Source organism: Rissa tridactyla, chromosome 3 (assembly GCF_028500815.1).
Source record: "Rissa tridactyla isolate bRisTri1 chromosome 3, bRisTri1.patW.cur.20221130, whole genome shotgun sequence".
In the NCBI taxonomy this organism is placed as follows: domain Eukaryota; kingdom Metazoa; phylum Chordata; class Aves; order Charadriiformes; family Laridae; genus Rissa; species Rissa tridactyla.
In genome coordinates this window covers 43,652,700-43,676,752 of record NC_071468.1, presented here as the reverse complement: position 1 = coordinate 43,676,752, position 24,053 = coordinate 43,652,700, and the positions used below count along the sequence as shown (strand labels likewise).

Sequence of the window (24,053 nt, the reverse complement as noted above, 5' to 3'; positions counted from 1 at the left end):
ATTCTACTTGCAAAGCTTTTATATAAAAAATTAAATAAATGTGGTTTTATAGGTATTAAGTTAGGCACTTGAATTCACCTCATCACATACTGACAAAGTACTTTTAAGTGATAAAATAAATGCTGCATAGCATTTCAGCATTGTCCATTATAGTATCTTACTATAAAGCTCTCATTTTGGTATTTCATGAACTATTTGGGAAATCTGTGTTCTGTATTTGGGTCTAGGCAGACAATGAGCTAATTCGTGTGTTTGCAGACTGGAATGTGTGTAATATCCCCTACTAGATAGACACTGAAGATAATTCAGTGTTAGTGCAACTCCCCTGCCTACAAGAGGATTAAATTTTCCTCTAATACTGCATCTTTGAATAAGGGAAGGTGGCCCTTTGAAGTGCTGTTAACATTTCTGATAGAATATTAATCATGAGAAATGTTGGAAGTGGTGATTCTCTGTTGTCAGGTAGGGGGAACGGGTTAATTAATTTTGAACCCACTATTTCAATCCTGTGTTTATGGAGGCAGTGCACAATTCATTTCTAGAATGAGAAATATGTCTCCAGATGCTCAAAAGAAATATTTCTGATATATTAAAGAATGCACACAATAATTTATACCATGCCTCCCATATATTTTATTTTCTCAGAAGCCAAACATTTTCAATACAGGGTCTTGCCAGTCAGGAGATTTGAAATGAATGAAAGTTGAGAAATAGTTACAACTTTGATAGAATCCTGACGTATCCCAAAATTAATTTTACTTTTGCAACTGAATTTATTGGTTAAGATGTTTCTGGAATCAAATGCATCTCTTCGCTTATTGTCTTTCTAACTAGCATTGGGAAAATTTAAACCCACAACTCATATGTAGTAAATAAAGTTTCTTAGGTCTTGAAGACAATTTAACTTAACCTGTGTATCTGTATATCTTTGAAAAAACCACAAATATTTTTGTGATATTTATTGGAGTGAATGTGCAGTTAAATTGTGTGTTTTCTGCATTAGTGAGGTATGAAGTAAGAACGGTGGTTAAATGATAGCGTCAAAAACTTTTTCACTGTTACTGGGTTGGGAATAATAAGCAAAAGATGTAGTGGGAGTGGGTGACAATAAAAAAAATATTTCTACTTTACATCTACACAACGTGTTTGTACACTGTCTTTATGTATGTTTGGATGTGTCTGTTGATACAGAAGGTTCTACTTTCGAAGAGGCTTGATGTGATAGTAATGAATCATTAGTTTTATTTGGTTCCCGAAAAGCAGTGAAGTTGCCCCAGGCCACAACTTTGGTTTAAAAAAAAAAAATAGAAAAATTGGTTAGATAAATGTGGTAAGGAATGTAACCTAAAATTAAACACTACAACTTAATGTCAGAAGAATCCTGAAGTCTGTCTTAGGTTCTCAGTGCTGTGCCCGGGGAAAGAGACTGGCCTTACTGTTGAATCTAAAACATTGTGGCCCTGTTTTTTGAGGTTCACCATGAAAGAGCAGAGGGAAAGAGGAGGGCTAACCACTGAACAGCTCTCTGCATTTTATCTACTGACCCTTAAAATACTGTCCTTAGGGGCCAATCTTGGAACTCAGGCCTCCCCTAGCCTCCATTCCCCATAAATGCCCGACTTGCTTGATGACAAAGCTCAACATGCCAATTAAATCTATGCTCACTTATTACACTTTGTGTGTGAGAAAATTTGTGGAAGATAGAGGTATATTTTTAAATTCCTTAGTCTTGTAATTACTGAACTATAAGTTGACACCTATATCCGCAAAGGTCCCTAACCGGACAAACAGGAATTAGGTATCTAAATCCATTTTGATGGCAAAGGACAAGTTGTTATGTAAACAGGTTATCGCTATCATTTAGACCCGCTAAATTTTAAAATAAAATGGTAGCTCCTAGTTAGGTTTTTGGAGATGTTTTAAGCACTCGGTGTGAATCAGGCTCTGATTTTGACTACCAGGTTGTGCTCTGATAGAGACTTAGGGAAATGCTTCTACTCTAAATCTTGACTGGGCTGAGGTATATGATCGGTATTGAACTGTTCTGCCTTACCAAGACAAAGACAGTTACGGGCATGCGAAGAAGAACCTGCAGATTTAAAAGTAAACAGCTTAAGTGCCCATGAAGCTGACCACATTCAGGGATGGAAAGCCACTTAATCAGGGTTTTGCAGTCTTAGGTGCTTCTCCTTTAAACGTTCAAATATTTTGCTGGGTCTGATTCATTCAAACTGACCAAAGAGGTTTGTGTGCTGAGTGAGGTACTGCTGTTGAGAATATAACACAGTGGGGCAGTGAACAGTGTCATAGTTATGCGTTCAGCAGAGGATGGTTGTTAAAGATTATCAAGAGCTCAGGAATATTCATGACCTTCAGGAAACAAAGGAAGAAGATTAGCCGTATACGTTACTCCCTTATTCTTGGCAGATAAATTACAGTAGTTTCATGTATGGTTAAGCAGGTTAATGATGTCCTTGAAAACCCATAGTATGTTCTGTAGGAGCTGCCATGTTTGGGGTGTTGATGTTGATTTCCTCTTAATTCAATTATTTTTCTCTTTTCAAATAATTAAGTTTATTTTCTTCTGGAGAGAAGACGGACAGCTGAGTTCCAAGAGCGCTTACAATGAGCAGATAATAAATACCATTCATTAAAAGTCAAAAGAAGAGAGCAGAATAGCAAGGTGCTTCTTTCTGGGTGCAGTGCAAAGATGCTTCTCATTTAGCTGATGGTACACATCACATGGCAAGCTTCTAGCTGTTGTCGACACTGCTACGTGCTTCTGCTTGACTCCAACAATGAGTTTGTTTCATGGGCTGCATTTTGTCATCCCATCATATTACTGTGACATGTTACAGTACTGTAATAAAGTGACATGATGTTATGCTGTTATACTATAGACAGATCTCTCAGAGCTATGAAATAGTTTCCTAAGGGAAAGAAACTTGAGAGGTTTGAAAGTAGGTGAACTAATCACCAGGTAATATGTTATAAAGAGCAATCATGCTGTTGCTGTAGGATGGATTAGATGATTTCATAGGTTTGTTGCATCATGAGTGCCGCTTTGGGATTATATAATATGGAAAAACTAAAGGGATACTGTCAAGTAGTTCATGTATAAACCATTTCTTTCCTGTTATAATCTGGTGGGGGAAATGTCATCCAAGTTCCAGATTTTTTTCTTCTAAATCCATCACTGCTTCTCAGGATTTTTTCTTCACAAAGGATAGCTGCTCTTCGTGCATGACTATACACAGTATTTTTGTTCTGCTGCTGCAGAGCCAACCAGCCAGCCAGCAGAGAGAGCACAAGTTAACTAATAAATCCTGTTCCCAGAACTGTGCTGACAGCTGTGATGACACTGATCACAAACAAGTAAGTATTTTTTAGTAGGACAGACTCCAGTAGCTTGTTGTTCCTTGAAAGGAGCAGGAGGAACAAAACAGGTAGGAACGTATTAAATAACAGGGGTAAGTGGAAAACCAAGCACAAAATCAGTATGAAAATACTTGACAGTGTCCCTTTAAGGGAGAACGTGGTTGTCTGCAGGTTGGTCATCTCTGAACTCAGGAAATGGTAAATCATCAAAGACAGTTAACGAATATAGGTCCAGGCAAAGGAGCAATGTAGTCGTGGTGTAAGAAAATTAAAATAATCACATTTGTGCTATGAGAAGGGGCTTTTTTTTTAAATGTGTACAGATTTTGACATTGTGTCCTGTCATAATTACCTGAATTCTTTGTGGAGGTATTTCTAAGGATTTTTTCATTACAAGCTGACTGAAAAATAGCATTGACATATAAAATGATGCATTTGTGACTAAATCTTCACAATCAAATGGAAAATATTCAGAACTCAGTTTATCCATGAACTTACAATATTGGTTGATGTTCGTAAAACTTTTATATAAGTAAGGAAAAGGCAGAAGGGAGATGAAAGAGGCAAGCTTAGAGATCAGAAAGCAGATGAAAATAATTTCAAGTACATTAGCTACCCCCTCCCCCTTCCTGAATGCATGACTTCTGGGTCTCCCCACTGTTTGTGGGGTTCACAGCCAAAGATTCTGACTTTCAGATTTTGCTTATGTGCATTGCCACCGTTAGTCGCCTGTCGCCCTTAGTCAAAGGGTGTCTTGCTTTTTCTTCGTGTTGGATTGTGTGTTGTGGCTGAAGAACCGCAACTATGAAACCTCATTTATGTTGACAAAAAAATATATTAAAAACCCCACAGCTTTAAAAATTGGTTATGAAAATCATCAACGTAAAAAGTTCTTCCCACTGTGTGAAGAGCATCTGTGCTTCCTGTCCTAGGATAATTAGTCAGGAATGTGAAGCAATTATCAAATGTGATATCTCTTTGGTCCAAAATGCAATACAGTTGGGTCTTTTTAAGTCAGGATCTTCCTTTTTTTAGATTTTTGTAGAAAACATGAAATCGCTGTTTGATCAGGAGTTGGTCATCTCAAACTGCCTAGTGCTACTGTGCAAGAGAGGCACTGTTCTGGAAATTCATACTAAAGAAATGTGGACATATGGGAAAAAATCACAAGTTGAAAGCTTGTCACCTATTTTATCATTAAATATACATAGAAAGGCATCTTGTCCTTGTAAAAACAATTTATGTCACCTCACTTTCATATTTTACATTATTTACACTGGTGTATTTGTTCAATTTATAGTTAGAGCACATTCTGCCAGGCATTCCAGATAGGTACAGTCCTCAGTAAAGACGGTAGAAGCTGTACGTGTATTTCTTAGGATGCATGTACTTCTAAGGACAGAACTCAGCTGCTAGAATGTCAGGTTAGCAATACAACTTCCATTTTGGGTGGATACATCTAGCATTATTTGTTAACGTGTTCGAGAATATGGCTTTGTGAGGACTTTATCGTGCTTTCCAATTCTGGAATCTTGAAACGACTGAGTTAGTAAATAGCAATTTAGAATTCTATTTTTCCTTTTTCCCCTGTAAAATAATTCTTAATTTTAATGTTTATGGTTAAACATGAGCTGCAATGATAAATGCATAAAAGCTAGAGCTCTGTATAACAAGATATGAAATGTATGGTGTAGGTAAATGATGCATGGTGTATATGCTGCCCATTCACACAGTGGCACACTGAGCTGGGTTTCTGACAGCATTGTTGGCAAGCTCACCAGTAGCATTTGTTGTGGCAATTGCTCAGAAATCTCTGTGGAAGTGCAGGATCCACAGACACGGCAGCAAGCAGAATCAATTCACAGCTGTGGAACGAGTGTTTTCTAATGGTGCAAATGAAGCTAGGAAAACAATAGCACGTCTGTGTCACTGAATACGTGCTGAAATACGTTTGCGTTGTGCTTGTCACTTAACAGCCTTGGTTATGAGAACAAAATCATTTCAGTACCTCACAGAATATGTATTTATACAGCTCTAACACTTTAAATCACAAAACTTACGATCCCGTTAAATAATTATCATGTTTTTCCTGCACTCTTCCTAGTCTATGTTTTCATTTTTCAGTCTTTTACTGTCTTTCTTTTTGATTGGTGCTTATTTATGTATGTTTCTGGTGTCACTTTGTTACTTTTAGTCTAGTGATCTGTGCTGTTCCTGAACTTCTCAGAACTTTGGGAAAGCCCAGCATTGCATACGTTTGCGGTATCACATTTATAGCTCTGAAAATGATATTATCTTTTTATCATTTCAGGTGTCTTTTAGAGGTTTATATGAGGCTTTGTTTTCTGTTACAGAATTACTTCTGAAGAGTATTTCTTTATTACACACAGTGTATCTCTTAGTAGGTTCTTCTTTTAGATCTGCTTATAGAATTTGACTATGATTTAGACATTATGGACACTCCTCTTGTTTCGTTCTTACTCTTACATGACATCTGTCTACGCAAGCTGCAAGACCAGTTGTTAGATCGAGTGTGCTAGAACAGTTATCTCCACGTCACGCACTCACTGAAGGAATGAATGCAGTTCTGCACCTCTCAGCTCCCAGTGTGTTTCCTCTGTGAATTATATTATAGGTGTTCATCACCTGTAATGGAAGTTTTGGAAAGCTTGTGAATGTTTGTTGGTGTGTGTGTATAGGTATCTTTTATGTAGTCCTTTTCTATTACTTTTAAGAGCTACATTCATTTAGTGCCATTGTTGACCAATTATTGCCTATTTCAAATCCACTTATACCCTACAAATAAGTATATGTGGGCCAATTTAAATAATTCTTTGTCTGTCATTTGCTGTATATAGCAAAATCTGTAGTGTACACTGCATAAAATAATACTGACTTTTCATGGTCAATGTTATATCTCTTCAGTTTAACATTATTTATGATGAGTTCCTTCCATTTATAGTCAGGGTACATTCTACAAGGCATTCCAACTTTTCACGGTTGCAATTCTTTCTTTTACTGAAGTAGCTCCAAATTAAATTCTAAATGACTAATGCAATGTTTGTTTTACATTAAATGAAGACGAAGCTGTGTAATAAAGTATATAGGCTTTTTTCTTTTTTTTTTTTTCTGTGATATCATAGGTTCTGAATTCAAAACCAAACAATTATACCAACTTCATGTGCTACCCAGCTCAAACCATTTGAAACAGAATCTTGTCAACAAGCTTAAGTTTTGGGGTTTTTTTGTCTTCTGGAGGAGATCTGCTTTTTTTTTTTTTTGTCTTTCAAATGACTCTTTGAACAAGTAATAGCCAGACAAACTCCATACAAAACACAGTCTTCTGATGAAGCATTAGACTGTCAAACCTGGAAAATTCTGGCAAAAACCCAATAGCTTAGGCTGAGTTTTCCTTCTTGTAACATTCTACAGTACAAAACAATAAGTTTCTGTAGTGAATAGTAAGAATTAAGTCTATATATGAATTGCAAATGTACTCAATAAAAATTACCACTTCTAGCTAATCAGTTTTCTTGTTGACTTGATTGTGACTGCAAAGTTCAATCACTGTATAGGATCGTTCGCTTGATTAGCTATACTTAAACCACAGACGTGCAGAAGATTGTTAGTACAAAAAATTATGATGACTATAACAATAACAGTTCTTAATTCATCAGTAAGTAAAACATTCAAAATTTAGATAGACATATCATAGGAAAAAAAAGAACAAAATTAGTAAGAGAAAACCCCCTTCTTATATTCATATTTAAAGAAGTAGCAAAAGTCTAGAATGGGTGAAAAAGATCACAGTATTAAATAAAACTAGACCCAAGGGAAAAAAATCTGTAAAACTGAGTTTGTTTAATACTTATGATTTCTTTTTCCTCACTCTGATTTTGTGCTTAGGCATTTTTAAAAGCACTTATACTATATTTCATTATCATACATTGTTATCAGCTGCTTGCCAGTATGTTAATGTGTGTTAATGGTTGCTATGGCAATTACCAGTGGTTTAGTCAAACTGTATATCGTGCATAAGGAGTTATGTAATTGTTATTCCAAACTTCTCTTCCATATTTTTAAAGACGGTATTTCATAGTATCTCTTGGACATACAGTGTTTCAGAGGAAATTAATTCTCTTTTATGTCCTTTCCAAGATAAATAATTAAACCCATGGTGTTTCATCTCTGATGTTAATGGGTTATTCTTATATCAAATAATAAATCCGTATAACATTTACTTCAACATTTTTTGGTCCAGTCTGCTCTGGAAGCAGCCCTTTTCCCCATCTACCAAATTAAATATTGGAAAAAAGGGGATGTCAACTTCAGTGTGTGGAATAAATATGGGAAGTAGTTCCCTCAAATGGTCCTTGTGTTGGCCCTGTCCCAGTCCTTCCCACTGAATATAACTAGAGCTGATATGGTGCAGAAATTTGTGGCCCCAGCAATACATTATGTTTCTCTTAGCCCTTTTAGCATATAGGTAATGCTTGTCCTGTATTATTTCTTCTGCTAGAAGGATCACTGGTAGAACCAGTTTTCATCAAGCAGTGCTTCATAACTGCACTTCAATGTTTACTCAGCACAATAAGACAAAAGGCAGATAGCCTTGTATCTAAGCATTTAAAGGACAACAGAAGATACCTGCAAGTATTTGTCAGAATGGATGTGCTATTTTTTTTCTGCCTGCAAAAGTAGAATGAAAACGACATAGACACTTAAAAGTGGGACTGTAATGCTATAAAAGATATAAGATACTTTCACTGTAGACACTGTTTTCTAAAATAATAGGCGCTATTTTTGTGCTTACTTAGTAAGTCTGACCAATCATAAAAGCCTCTCAATATCTTTGATATTTGTACCCAAGTGGACAAACAGCAAGAGTCAAACTCTTCGCATTTATCCTCATTCTTTTTTGTATTGTTGCCCCATTAAGTAAATTTGATGGAAAATGAAAGCAGGTATAAGCCACGCAGTTTCATTTATTTGTGTGTTACTTTTTTAGTAAATTCGGTAATGTTACTAGTTTCTAGACTATTGCAACTTCTTTGAATCCTTGCTGTATTTCCAGTTCCATGATTTCAGATCATATAAATAGTAATTTTTATATTGCTGCTATAGCACAATTTTGTTTTTAAGACAAAGTAGAGTTTCTGAAATTGAATTGATTTTTCATACTTGTGCAGGATGTAAAAAACCGACGAAATCCTCGCCTCGTACCTTATGCCCTTTTGGATGATCGGACAAAGAAGTCAAACAAAGACAGTCTTCGGGAAGCAGTCCGCACCCTTCTTGGCTATGGTTACAACCTGGAAGCTCCTGATCAAGATCATGGTAATTAATTTGGTTGGTTTGTTCTCGGTCATCTCCAACCCCCCAGTCTCTTGCCCTCTCTCTCTCAAAAAAAATTAATTCAAATATTCCACTCTACTACTAGATTTGTTGGTCCAATAAAACAATTTGAACAGGTACCATGTCTCCAAAGCTAATAGGTCATCTCCATCTTCTATTGTTTAGATTTCCCTTTGATCTTACGTTCCTTATCGTTTCCTTTTCTTGTCCTGTGACTCAAATGAAAAATTACAAAATTAAACATTTTTACATTTTAAATCAGTGATACAATTTCTCTGTATTTCATGCACTTCTTTTCACTCTTCATTTTGGTGGTTTGGCTGGTATAGGAGGCTTTTGCCTTTTGTGAATATAAAAGGTCTGTCTAGTGGTGTAGGGTGAGAGGGAGAGAGAGCAAGCTCATTTTCCACAGTCTCCTCCAAATCCCAGGGAACAAAGTTAAGCCCCTTTCCTGATTTATAGCTCTGAGAACCATGTGCCCCTGCCTTTCCTCAGGAATGAACTACTGGATATTTTTTTTTTTTCCTTATAATGCAGAGATCCTTGCCCTAGTTCTGTGCATGGAGTTACTAACAAAATGTAAAGAACACAACTGCAATCCTTGCATCTGAAAGTTATCATCAATCATGTTGCAAAACTTCCAGAGGAAAGGACCTGCAGAACAGTGTCCCACAACTGGACTTTCTTAGACAAAGACTGGAATTGCATTCAGCAAAATATTTTTATACTCATTTTGGGGATTTAGATTTTACAGTTTATGCGCCTCTCAAGTTTTTGAGCTGCATAAAACATGTCATAGGGATCCCCTTTCATCAGCCAAAATAACATACTGTTATTAAAGGATTTAGAGCCCTCTAGTGGTGTTGTGCATCTCCTTTCTTTAATTTTATTTTAAACGTTGATTTACAAAGCTCTATAGCGTTGGGTTTTATGCTTTATTTTTATTAATTACTAGTTTCCCACAGCAGCTGTATTTTTGGGATTGCTTGAAATCTAGAAAGCATTAGGTTACTTAAAAGCTAAAGAGAGAACAAATTCTCAGTTCCCATGCTTTGCTCATCTCCTGTATAGGTGAGGTACTGAGGGTCTTCAAAAGTGTTTTTAAGGCATTATTTATGTAGACCATAACAGAAGATTTTACTGATAAAGAATTATGTGGCAGAGAGTTCAGAGTTGCTTAAAGGAAACTTAATGAGCCTGACCTAACTGAAGTCGGCCATTTGGTGGCATGAGAAGTGAGTAAGTTCTGAGGGATGTGATTTTATAGGCTACTAATGTTAATAATGGAAATGTGGAGCTTGATGTGTCTGAGAAAACAGAAGAGAGAGAGGTTCTTAACATGGTCTAACTGACAGACAGGTGGGTGCAGACATATTTGAGCTTACACCAAACTGAGGAAGAGGAGGAATTATGGGATTGCTGAGTATTCAAAGGCTGTGCAGGCTTTAATACCTTGCAAATTTGTGCAAAAAGATCCAGAATGCTTTAGGCACTCTTTTTCCTAATCTGAGAAAAAGAGTCATGTGATAACTGTGTAAAATACCAGAGAACAGAGTAGTTGAGAAAACTTAAGGAAGAAAGATCAAGGGTTTCATTCAGCATTACATCTTCTGCTTTGTGAAAACGTTTTCAGCTTTTAAAAGCATGATTTTTATCATTTCAAGCTACCTTATGTTTTGAATCGATAGTAAGGTCTTGGAAAGTAGTATCAGAAACAAACTATGTAGGACTATGTAATAAGTAAGCAACAGTGAAGGAGGTTTGTATGTACTCACCTTACAAGGTTATACTTGAAGCTATTTTAGCAGAAGATACCAGATGAAGAACATATGGACAGTAGTGAAAGGCAGCTCAGTGAGGCAAAACTCAGTATATGCTGATGTGGAATATTGAAGGAAAGCATAAAGATGATAGGATTAAAAGTGTTTAAAAGGATGTTAGGAATGGCCATCTCCAAGGCACCAAGTAGGCTCATGAGTAGTAGTATTCAAGTAATATTCTTAGACAATTTTTGAGACCATTTACATTTTTCATAGGTAATAGGTGAATGCCATGTAGCTGTAGATGAATCAATAAAGACATTTTTCAAGACAGTGTGTTCAGTGCAGTGAGGGAAAGAAGAAAATTGGAGAAGTAGGTAAGTCTAAGATTTGTGGTTTTATGAATGACAGAAACAAAAATCCATTTCTATTGGAGCAGATTGATGTGGAATGAATGGTGGGGAAAACACAGGAAAAGAGTGAAATTGGGAGCAAAAGAGTGGGATAACCCGCAAGAGACATGGGATGGATAGATGGAGAGTGGGATCAGAGCTTAGAGATCCGAGTCTAAAACTTTATTGTTTGTTAGTTGTCAAGAAAAAAAAGGAGAAAACAGATTTATTTATATGTCTCAAAGCAGTACATGTACCAACATACTTTTTCTGCCTTTAAAAAAAATCTTTGCTTATGCATTCCACAAATGTTATAAGGTAGAAATGTGAGGCGTAAAGTAAGCTTGTATCTGCTGCTGTTATGGAGCAGACAGAATAACATGCTTATGTTTTTACCCTTTCCCTGAGGTTTCTTTTCTTCACTTTCTCTGAAGCAGACCAATAACCACCCGGCTTACATTTTTTTTCAGTATTATTTATGCCAGTATTCTTTGATGGAGTTAGAGAATCAGTGAATACATTTAAAGTGAATAAGTTGAATGTGTCAAAGTTTAACTTTAGCCACCTTTGAAATTCTTCGTGTAGCCATTTTGGTCTTTGAGAAAAGATATGTATAATTATCTGGCAAAGAGTGAATTTTAATTTAAACACTCTTAAACTAGCTTGTAATGAATCACTTGCAATTAAAGGACTTTTTGAACGAAGCATAGTAAGCTATGATAAAATAAGCACGTGTGATCATGCTACAGATACTTAACCAAATGAATGAGTGTCTGTGAAAGCTTTTGTTTTCATACAGCTGTTAATTTATTTTACACTCTGTTGCACTAGACAAGAAATGTGAACGAGCTTTTTCTTCATCTCAGCTTGACAATTGACAAACTAACTTTGAAGTGAGAAGTGGCAGTTTTTAAGGCACTCTATGAAATCTCATAGTCATCTGACTATATCCCTTCAACAGTTTGAAAGATAATAAAGGCGAATAGTCAAAACAATTTAAACTTGCTGTCTTGTTGTTTCTGTTATTTCACTAGCTAAATAATATTTTCTAAATAGTACTTTGGCTGTGACTGGGTTTTCCTTTGTTCTAGAGCAGTAACTTGCTTTGCCTTGAACAGGAGTTGCCTTTAACACTTTTATGTCCTTCTTAAGGGCATCTTTGTTCTTTCCAGACTTACTGCCCTTTATCTAGACAGAAGTTAATATATTTTTTTTTCCTGAAGCATGAGTATACTTTGTGATTATTGTTGTTGTTATTAAAGCTTCATGCAAGACTTGCTTTTATGATTCCTATCCTCTGTTTTCCATTGCTTTTGCAAAAACATCTGAATTGCAACCTTCCTTATATTATTTATTATAATAACTAAGAAGCATAGGAATAAATTTTTATAACAATAACATACTTAGGAAATCTGACTTTTAGACTATAAATGAGAAGATTAGGTGAATTGATCACCATCTCTAGGTAAAGAAGATGTCTCAGTTGAGGAACCTTGTTTCAAAGGCAAACAGTTGTCTTTTATGGTGATTGGAAGATTAATTTATCTCTATTTTGTTGGGCTTTGTATGTTTGGTGTTTTTGTTTTGTTTAAAATAACTGAGAGCCCAGCTCACAGAATCGTAGAATTGTTGAGGTTGGGAGGGACCTCTTGACATCATCTGGTCAAGCAAGGTCAGCTAAAGCAGGTTGTCCAGGACCATGTCCAGATGGGTTTTGATTACCTCTAAGGCCAGTGTTTGACCACTGTCATGGTAAAAAACGTTTTCTTGTGTTCAGATGGAATTTCATGGGTTTTAACTTGTGTCCATTGTCTCTTGTCCTGTCACCGGGTACAACTGAGAAGAGTCTGTTTCCCTTTTCTTCGTTCCCTCCCACCAGATATTTATACTCATAAACGAGATTCCCTCCTGAGCCTTCCCTTCTGCAGGCTGCACAGTCTCAGCTGTCTCAGCCTCTCCCTGTAAAAAAGGTGACTCAGTTCTCCATGCATTCCAGTTGCTCTCTCACGTAAAGGGCGATTCTTCCTTTTAACCTTTCCAGCCTGCCCTTCCTAAAAAACATGTATCCATCCATTGCAATACTCTAGTCATGTGAGTTATTCCACCATGTTTGTCATCCCAATGAGGATTGTAGCCCTGTAACTGCACTCAGACTTCTAAATTCTTTTTTTTTCTTTTTTTTTTCCTCTGAGCTGGATGAATTACTGTAGCGTCATTTCAGAGAGGTGCTCAAGCGTGCTGATTTCCCAGAACAGGCAAGGGTGCTTTCCCCATAAGTTTCTTCTGCAGGCACTTTCTTCTTTGCAGGCTGATGCTCAAAGGGATTCCTTTGCCTTGTGTTTTCACTGCCTTCATTTATCAGTAGTTGAATACAGTACTTTTGACGCTGGAGTTTTTTCTTTACTTTTTTTTATTTTTTAAACTTTACAGCAATGAGGCTGGATGTGTGCAGTGGGATAATGGAAAAATTCAGGATCTTCCGCACAGAAAAGACTTATGCAGTGAAGGCTGGGAAGTGGTACTTTGAGTTTGAGGCAGTTACTGCAGGAGACATGAGAGTTGGCTGGACCAGGCCGGGTTGTCTGCCAGATCAGGAACTTGGCTCGGATGAAGAAGCTTTTGTTTTTGATGGCTTTAAGGTTTGTATATGTTTATCTTTAATAATAGGAGTGATTGCAAAACTGATTTTTGCGTCTTATTCCATGTGTCATTGCCTGAACTTAATTGCCTTCTCTTCTTTCGTTTGTGTTTTATGAAATTATTTCTCTCTCTCCCTTTGAGGGCCTAGGTGGAATAAGGAAGATCAATGTCACCTGAAAAATTAATTGGCAGGGTTTGGCATTTCTTCCTGCCCGGCCCCGCCCTCCCCCCCCCAGCTTCACAGTATTTGTACAGTATATATAAGGCATTGAAAAATGTGACTCACTAAAATACAAAATAATGGCAGAGCTGTAATTAACTATGAATAATTTCTTTAAATTTTTACTCTGTTGTCCTCTTTATAAGAATTACCATTAGGGAATAAATATGATTAAGACTATTAGCAGTGTTGGAGGCAAGCGATGATACAGGTTTTTTATAGGAATGTAGAAGTTACAAAGAGCGTACCTAGGTTTTCATGGAAATCCTTACGGTTTAGAGTAAATGAAGTGAGAGAACCAGTAATTTTTACTCAAATTTAACTCTGCATGAGACAATGATGGATTGAAATCTAGTAGTAAAAAATATGTAGGAAAACAAATTATTTTATATGTTACAGATTTTCATCAGAATAGATTAAATGACTCATTAAAGCTTTTTATTTCAGTATGAAGGCACGTGCAACAGCTGTCCAAACTATAATTGCTATTAAGGCTACTGGTGACTCGTGTCAAAATGTTTCTTGTATCTGATATTGGAATTAATTCCTTTATTACTATTACAATATGTAACAGAAAACAGCAGTATTCCCGGCTATTCCTGGTCAGATCAAGCTCTTAAGCTGCAGTTTCTTCATATTGTTGGAATTTAATGTTTTTCACAGTCTTATGTTACATGAGAATATACATTAAAAAGGGAACTGAAAAGTTATTTGTGTAAAATATCTGATTGGCTTAAGTAAACTGTTCAAGTCCTGTGTCTTTACTAGAATAGCTTTGCAGTAGTTTGCCTTCTGAATCTTAGGTTTTGACCTTTAAATCTCAATTCACAAAGCTATTTTGTTGTCTTTCATTTTGGTGGGTTCTCCCCTTGGTTGGAGAAGAGCTTTTGACCTTCAGGATACACAGAAAGGCTCATTTGTTTTGTAGGATTTTCAGGATGGATACAGGGGATAAAAATCTACTTGTGATGGAATATATGAATGAGGAACCTATTTGTAATTAACACTGCTTTGTTTTATGTGTGTTATAGTAGTTCTTAGTAGATGTAAATTTATTTGAATTCCAATCCAAGATGCCATCCAAAGCCTTTGCAGTCTTTGACTTGAAGGTCAGTCACATGAATCATTAATCATGCCCTCAGCTACTCTGAAATCTGTCAGAAGCTCAGAGTGCTTGTCCCATCCACAGACAATTCTGTTACTTTCAAAATCTGGTATGACAGGAAGTCTATTTTTACACAACATTTTTAGAAACATACTTAAGGATACAATAAGGCTTGTTTGGAAGCAATGAATTTATAGGCTCCTAGATTAAATAAAAGCAATTGCTTAAAAAAAGTTTGTGAAGCAGCTATTTAACATTGTAATTGATAGCATATTATTTTCATTACAAATCTTTAATGGGGCTTCTGCAGAAAAATAAGCCATGCTCTTACTAGTTACTATAAAGTTGAAATAGCAATTTTCCCTGTCAGCTCACTTAGCAACGTTTTACAGTACTGATGTGAGAGGTGCTTGCAGGAAGTTAATTGTTCGATTTCCATTTTCAAGGTCAATTTGGAGTACTCACAGGCATTGTTTTGGAATTATATGCTGTGGAAGTGTTAATTTTAGTGCCATCTTAATTAAGGGGGGCTAATTATTAGTTGTACCACTGAGAGAGGAACACATACGTTATCACTATTACTCTTTGAAAGTCTTTAAAATCCTTTTCAGGCACAGCGGTGGCATCAAGGTAATGAGCATTTTGGCCGCTCTTGGTTGGCGGGAGATGTTGTTGGATGTATGGTTGACATGAATGAGCACACTATGATGTTCACCTTAAATGGTGAAATCCTGCTTGATGACTCAGGTTCAGAACTTGCATTCAAAGACTTTGAGGTTGGTGATGGTAAGTACCGTAATACATTGTGCCGTTAACTGGCTGTTGTTGCCCAACTTTTGCTCCGCCTTCCCTTTAATGTGGTTCCCCCACCCCCCACCCCCCGCCGGAAACTACCCCTTGTCCTTTTCTCTATTTGATTAGTATCAAGCCTTCGGAGATGTCCTGGGTGGGAGGGTGAGGCAAGGCCTTTTTCTGTGGTGAAGTTTGCAGCCACCTTTTGTGATCAGACCTTTTGACTATTTCTCAGGGAAGTGTCTGGGGTTTCAAATCTGTGACCTCTAACACTTCATCCGCGCTGCAGCAGGTCACAAAATCGTAGAATGAATCATAGCATGGTTTGGGTTGGAAGGGACCTTTGAAGATCATCTAGTCCAACCCCCTTGCCATGGGCAGGGACATCAAATTTTGTCTAGATCAAGTACTGAAATACTATGAAATTTCTGTCAAATTAGTGAGAACATATGGTAGGGAGTTTGTCATGTTTAAGGTTTTGTTTTAGCTCTAGGAGGTGAAGTGACACCTGATCCATGATATAAAGCCAGCTGGTATGAAGTTAGCCTCCAGAATTTTTCACTTAATTCTAAACCAGCAGATTGAGTTTTGTGACTGTTGTTATAGTGTTCTTAGTGCAACTTTCAGAGTCTACAAGCAGGTTTTAGTTTATCATGAAGCTGAAGCTTATGGAATTGCAAAAGATGGCAAAGATTGTGAGGTTGTATCAGGTGCCAGATTGATTCTATACCACAAAAGTATTTTTGTTTATAAATTTAATTACGTACTTGTGTGCAAATAGGTACATAAAAGGGTAAGAAATTACATTAATATAGATAACGGCCTAAAATTTCTAAACTGTGGTAATGTAAAAAAACATATTTCAAGCTTTAATCCTTCCCTTTCATTTGTTGTAGGTACATATATTCTGTCATATTTATTATACATGTGTTAAATAATACGTCTGTGTCTGAGAGATGAAGTTAAATTTTTTGAACAGTAGAAGTTGCAAATGATACTTTGGGATTACTGATCCCTATTCCCAGGGGAAATATGAATCTTATTAATTAGGCAGTTCCCTGCTTGAATTTTAACCATTTTACTTTCATCTGGGTTTCAGAATATTATACTTTCAGGAGTGCATTAGGAGAAGAAATTTTTTTTCCCTTCTGTCACACCATACGAATTAGAAATAATTTGATTTCATTTAAAATGAGATAATTGCCACCAATTTTCTAGACTCATGCCTGTTACTTTACTGCCGTCAGATTTCCTTAGATACTGTGCTAACGTAATAAGGAAGAGGGATGCATGAATTGGTCTTCTGTTAGTGGCATAAGCATTAAATCATCCTGGTGCCATTAAATTATAATGTTTTTTCCAGTTATTTGATGGAAGAATTCCATTGAGGAGTGAGGGATTCTGAGAGAAATGGGAATTCCATGAAATTCTGAGGGTCACCTGTTTGATGACTATTTTGATTTCAAAGTTAATGAAATCACAGTGGTGTAGTTTTTGTGGTACTTGTTTCTAGCTGCAGGTTCAGATTTAAAGAGATCTCTGTAGAGTCTGAAACTGCTAATGTAGTTCCGAGTTTGACATGGAACCTGAAGGCTTTGGTAACCATGTCAAAGACTTAATGTCAGTGTCAAGCATCTAACATTTTTCACAATATTCTTTTAATTCACGTTAAGGTCCTGTAGTGTTGTGTTCATAGAAAAGAGCTTGCCTTTGAAATAAGCTCTCCTATTGTGCTTTCAAAGGAATGCGCTGATTGATCTCAGATTTAATAATTTGCATCGTTTCCTAGTTATGTGTTGTATAACACAATTTTGTTTCGTTTAGTGCTGAAAAATACTCTTTACTATTGCCTGTTATTGTATTTACACTAGCAGAATGGACATAAGTCAGATAACATAGATGATTTAGACAACATGAAAAGCTGATGCCTTGTGATTTAAGAGCCTTGCTATGAAGATAAAAATCTGGACGTATTTGTAATAAAATCTTCAAAAGGTGGTACTGAAGGCTGATCTTTTATCTGTTGAGCAGTCATTCCTATAGATGGTGCTCTGGAGTTTGCTTTTGTCTCTAAAGAGTATATCATGAACAGATATTCTGCTCTTTTTTTTGTTTGTTTGTTTTGTTTCTTTTTTTTTTTTCTTTGTTTAATCTGGGCAGCCTCAAGCCTTATACCCTTCAATACCTGGTACATTCACTTGAACCAGAATGATTGAACAGAGCTTCATGTTTCTTGTTGATACAGAAGAAAGGATTTTGTTAGTACCTGGGTCAAACGAATCTAAAGAGTGGTTTGTTGTTGTGGAAATTCAAAATCAGAATGAAAAGAAAAAAAAGAAATAAGAGATTTGTTTAGGTGTTTAGACTGCGACGTTGAACCTGAGGAAAAAAAAAACCACAACCAAATGTTTTTTAAAAAGTGCAAAGGAGTCACAAGTGAGTTCCCTGTGCTAGTAAAACAGTAAGAGAGCAGATGAATACAGATGTGAAGCTGATTAGAAAGTAAAATCAAAAAATCCAGCCCAAAACCAAACTACTGCAAGTTTCATGAAGCTACAGTATCCTACTGCTAGTTCTCATTATCCAGAGCCACAGTGTTATGAATTTTTAAAAATTAATTGATTTTAATATTTTTTTTAAATCTACAGCATGTACTTGGTGCATATTTATAATTTTTTTCACAACTATGGCTGCATGGACAAGCGCTATATTACTTTTAGAGTAATTTTTGAGGTTCTCTCAAAATACCATCACTAATGGAATTTTAGGAAGAATATCAAAACCAGTAAGACTTGGAGTGAAATTGGCAACACTCTGCCAGCTTAGCAGAGAGATTAACCAAGACCTGGTTGTCAGACTCCTTGAGGTACTCTTAGATTTCTGTGAAGTAAACTGAGTGTTGCATGAAGAGATCCGTGTCTATTAGAGAGCTTTTTTTTTCAGAATGATATTTGAGATACAGTATTTAGTGACGTGCAAGAGGTGATGTGCTATTGACGACTGCTTGCATTTGTACTATTTGGTTTTTGAATTATTTTTTAATTATTTTTTTTTCCAAGTGATTCTTAATTGGGTTATGGAAGAGTTATGGTTCTTTGATGTTCATGACGTACAACCTACATGGTCTTTTGTCTTGTTTTAAGGATTTCTACCTGTGTGCAGCCTGGGCCCGTCTCAAGTGGGAAGAATGAACTTCGGAAAAGATGTCAGCACTCTAAAATATTTCACTATCTGTGGCTTACAGGAAGGGTATGAACCCTTTGCTGTTAATACGAACAGAGACATCACCATTTGGCTGAGTAAAAGGCTCCCTCAGTTTCTACCAGTGCCACAGAATCATGAACATATTGAGGTTTGTGATCCTATTAAAATATTTCTACACACTTCTATCTATAAATATGTCTGAATTGTGTTTCTGCTTTTGCGCTTCTAGACAAGATTTTTAATGTGATATGTTGAGCCAATTCTGGATGAACCTTGTACCTATTACAAATTTCTTACATTCAGTGGAGTTGCAAATAATGCAATTATTTGATTGATAGTATTTCTTTATCTGTGAAAATTATCATGTGTGTAAACATGAGATTCTCAGAGACAAATTCGACAAGATGTCCTCACTAAGAGCTCCTTGTGCAGTGAGAGCTATGTTTGTAAACAACTTCCAGAAATTGGGCATTTCTACATAACAGATACCATGTGTTCTGGTGCACACACTTTGTGATTTTTCCATAACTAATTGGTTTTCATTTTAATAAATATTTATTAGCCAGTTGTGTCAACACTTATGTCCCAATGAGTTGTGCATCTTGATGGAACTGATTTCATGCATTGTGAGTCTACCATGAAATTGTTTTGAAATTGATGAAATAAGAACTCCTTTTCAGCTGATAACACTGTGGTATTTAAGTGGTAACTTGTGTTCTTGCGTATGTTCATGTATGATTTATATTAGTTGATTTGTTTTGTTTTGGGCAGGGTTGGATTTGTGTTGCAAAGAGTTATGGTGAAAAAGGCCATTCCTTTGTGAGTGTTTTTTTTTTTTTTTTTTTTTTTATTTAACAATGGAACAATAAAACCTCCAGTCCTTATAGTAATTATTTTATTTCCCATTAAAATGGCAGCACACGATTACAATACGTTTCACCATTGACAGCATACTGTTGCAAGTTTTGCAAATCCATGGATGCTTATTCTAGAAATATAAGCTGAATATTTACAAGGGGGGAAAAAGCATCAGCTTCAAAACAACATCTTTACATTTGATAGGTGATGAGAATTGATGGCACCATAGACAGCTGCCCCTGCCTGAAGGTGACACAGAAGTCCTTTGGTTCACAGAACAGTAAAACAGACGTCATGTTTTTTCGATTAAGCATGCCCATTGAATGTGCTGAGGTGTTCTCCAGATCAGCTGCAGGAGGATTACCAGGCCCTGGTCTTTTTGGCCCCAAGAATGACTTGGAGGATTATGACGCTGATTCTGATTTTGAGGTTCTAATGAAAACTGCTCATGGTCATCTAGTTCCTGACCGGACAGAAAGAGAAAAAGATGCCACAAAACCAGAGTTAAACAACCATAAAGATTACGTTCAAGAAAAGCCTTCACGTCTTAAACAAAGGTTAGTAGCACATTTGGTTTACTTTTTTTTTTTCTTTCTTTGATTCTTTTTTTTCCTGTAGTAGAAAGAAAATGACAATCAGGTCTGCAGAGATTTTTTCCTAATTCTGCCCTAAATTTGGATATAACATAGTAGGTGGGACAGTTAGCTTTCATGTGATTAAATTACATCATCACTTATGATGTAATCAATTAAAATTAAGCAGAAAACTGAAAATATTTTTCAAGCTATTAGAAACCTATCATTTGGGTTATCGTGAAGGCTTTTGTGATCATCATGTGAAGTGCACTCTAAAACCATGGGAGTCCATTCTGATAGAACTAGGAGGTCTTCAAAGTGACGTGGAATTTTTTTCACATGGCTTCCAAAAAGCTGAAGGTGTTAGATAATCTTTATCTAGAAATGTATATTAGGATCTTACCTCACTCAATGAATGAAGCAATCATAAGAACATTCTCTAGTTGACATGTTCATTCTCCCTAGTTTTTCTTATGGAATCAGGAGCAGAACACCTAACTTGATGATGCTGTGGAAATGTGAGCACTGGGCCATTACCCAGGCAATACTACTACAGCTTTCCATCCATTTTCTGCTCTTTACCAAACTTGGTTTGTTAAATATTTCAATTGCAGAATAAATTGGGGCATATGGATAGTATTTTTAAATGCATGAAGGTAATTTCAGGTTCCACATTCTTCCAAAGTGACATAGGTGTTTAACAGCCTGATAGTTTTTTAAGTTGTGTGAGTTTAGTTTCCAAGTAACTTTTGAATAGTTTAAGCACAGAATTCATTTAAGTGCTTTTTAAAATGAGCCTGTCTCTTTCCCCTTTTCGAAGGATTTATTTTGTCTTAATCTACATGGAAGTAATAAACTTACTAGTGTTATGTATTAATAACATAATAAATACTATGCATTTACTGCTAGCATAATCAATATAGTGTATTTAGGGATAATGTATCAATGTAAAATTCCTTTGTGTATATATATTGCTATATTGAGCTTTTAATAGAGATTTTGATTTTACTTATTTTATTACAGATTTATGCTCAGGAGGACAAAGCCAGATTATAGCACAAGTCACTCTGCACGGCTTACTGAGGATGTGCTGGCCGATGATAGGGATGACTATGATTATTTGATGCAAACTTCTACGGTATCGTAACATAGGATTGGTATTTTCGCTGTTTGCTTTTTCTTTTTTTTTAATAACCACATGTTTTTGCTTGTAAGAGTTTCAGAACCTAATTTTCAGGCAAAATGTCTGTGGTAGTCCTGTACTACTGAAGTTGAGACCAATATGTTCCTTTTGTTTTGACTTGTCAGTCAAAACCAATTTCTGCAAGGAAAGCCATAAATTAATTGAATGCATTTTTGAAACTACTATCAATAACACCAAACGTAAGAGGAAGAATAAATAGTTGTAGAATAATGGAACAAATGGGAAAAAGTGCATTAACCTAATAGGTCAATGTTCAGGACCACTGGAAAATATCTGTACTGATTTTACTCAGCATTCATCTCTTGGAATTCCCAGTGAAAGTTTTGTGCAGGTTTTGTGCATCTTTCTCTGACAAGATCAGCTCCATAAGCACTCAATCTTCATTTGGGGAAAATGAAGGGAAATTGGGGAAATGAAGGGAAAACGAAAGGAAATTCCCCCTTCAAAGGGAAAAATACTTCTCTTTTGGATGTATTTCTCCTCTTTCTAAAAAATACTAGATAGTAGAAACTGAGTCACCTACAGTATAAAAATTGTAGCTACAGTACAAAAATAGTCTATAATGCTATGATGCAGAAGCCTACAATACAGTCATATAAGCCACATCTTTAATCTGTTCCATTTCTTGTTTTAACATGCATATTTTGTTGGCTGCATTTTGATTTATATTTATAGTCTTTTGTTGCTTTTCTTATGAATCGCACTTGAACAAGCCTATGCTACTTTTGAAGAGATGACATGTTTTCAGATTTTAGAGCAACTAATTAATTCTGAATCAAACTGATACACGGAAAACCAAACACTAACATTTATTGACATTATTTTTTTATTGACAGTACTATTATTCAGTGAGAATATTTCCGGGTCAAGAACCTGCTAATGTCTGGGTGGGCTGGATTACATCTGACTTTCACCAGTATGACACAAGCTTTGACTTGGACAGAGTGCGTACTGTTACAGTTACACTGGGAGATGAAAAAGGGAAAGTTCATGAGAGGTTGGTTACAATTTTATTAAAAAGATACATAGTTTATACCCATAAAAGCAACTAACGATTTATAAACTGTAAATCCACCCCATTTAATGTAGTTGGGTTAATGTAAAAACAAACAAACAACAAATAGGTAAATGTGTAACTTTACCTGTTTTCTCCTCTTGCTTGTGAAGAAACAGTGGAGTAATGATCTAATCAAATCAATAAGCACTCAAAAGTAAAATAGCACTGCTTTTCTATGTAGCTTCAGACCATGAATCCTGTAAATATTGACTTCTGAACTGGTACAAAATAGAGCAAGATACCTTGTCATATTTTTGGAACTTTTTGGTTTTGAACAGGTCAAAATTAGTACAACAGCAGGTCCTCTCAGCATTTCAGTTGCGATCCATGCCAGAAACTTTCTGTTGTGCTTAACATTAAATGATTTAAAACGTTAATTTGCAAAGGTCAGTTTTGTCTCTTGGAATTTTACAATAGATTTGCACTTGTTCATATTTTGTCATCTTCAGATTTTATTTTTTCAATTATGAAGTCTAGGTTTCATTGAATTTTGTCATTGGTTATGGTGGGGTCCACTTTTTTGAGCCACAAGGCCCTGTTGATTGCAGCCATACAAAGTTGTTCTTAGTCCACTACATAAAGTTTACACACCATCCATAAATAAATTTGTGTTTTGACATTCAGTATAAAACGCAGCAACTGCTATATGGTGTGCGCAGGAGAGAGCATGAGCCCTGGACAAGGACGTAATAATAATGGTCTGGAGATTGGTTGCTTGATTGATGCTGCCAGTGGCCTGCTGACCTTCACAGCTAATGGCAAGGAACTAGGCACGTACTATCAGGTGAGAATTTTTTGATGATGTCTTCCAGTGGGAAGAGAGAAAACCAAATCATCAGACTGCATCTTTTTACAAGATTGGAAGAAAAAGTAATTGTGGCTGTTATGACAGTGATTTTTCCCTCCTATTTGGATTTTCTGGTGTTTTATTGAAAGGCTTGCACTTACTGACTGTCAATACAGATATTTGGGCAGGAGGGAGGATGTTTATAAGTAATAGAGTTTTGCTGTCTTCAGTGATTATATATTTGTGCATCTTTGATTTAGGTTGAACCAAGTACCAAGTTATTTCCTGCTGTATTTGCTCAAGCTACAAGCCCAAATGTTTTCCAGTTCGAATTGGGAAGAATAAAGGTAAATAATGCTTGGGTTTGTGCAGGTTTAGGACTAATATATCATATCAAATAATCTTCTTTATTTGCTTTTTTGTTGGATTTCTTGGGGGCCATTTGTTGCCTGCAATGTGTTCTTGGTATTGGGCACATTTTTATGATTCCAAGTGTTTGCGTTATTGTCATTTTTATTCTTAACTCAGTTTTAAATGCTTCATGTATTTAAAATACAGTACATTGGATGAGAAGGGTTGTAACTGATTAGAATTGGCAGACGATATTGCAAAGTCCTGTTGAATTTTCTGAATCTCATCCTTTATGATGAAATGAAATCAGTGTGGCCAGTAAGGCAAATCTCTTATTCTACAAACAGAGCATGGGTTACTGGTGTATCTGCAGAT

At 36.0% G+C, this 24,053-nt stretch overlaps 1 protein-coding gene across 4 annotated transcripts in view; it reads left to right on the top strand.

The window, feature by feature from the left end:
- The window catches only part of RYR2 (ryanodine receptor 2), a 427,534-nt gene that overhangs the window by 253,371 nt on the left and 150,110 nt on the right, over positions 1–24,053 (top strand). For all 4 annotated transcript variants that reach the window (XM_054193733.1, XM_054193732.1, XM_054193731.1 and 1 more), the window contains exons 27-35: positions 8,568–8,715; positions 13,316–13,524; positions 15,462–15,636; positions 18,786–18,994; positions 19,909–20,261; positions 21,303–21,417; positions 22,320–22,480; positions 23,165–23,324; positions 23,588–23,674. In XM_054193733.1, coding sequence (XP_054049708.1) covers positions 8,568–8,715; positions 13,316–13,524; positions 15,462–15,636; positions 18,786–18,994; positions 19,909–20,261; positions 21,303–21,417; positions 22,320–22,480; positions 23,165–23,324; positions 23,588–23,674 — 1,617 coding nt within the window. The remainder of the gene's footprint in view (positions 1–8,567; positions 8,716–13,315; positions 13,525–15,461; positions 15,637–18,785; positions 18,995–19,908; positions 20,262–21,302; positions 21,418–22,319; positions 22,481–23,164; positions 23,325–23,587; positions 23,675–24,053) is intronic.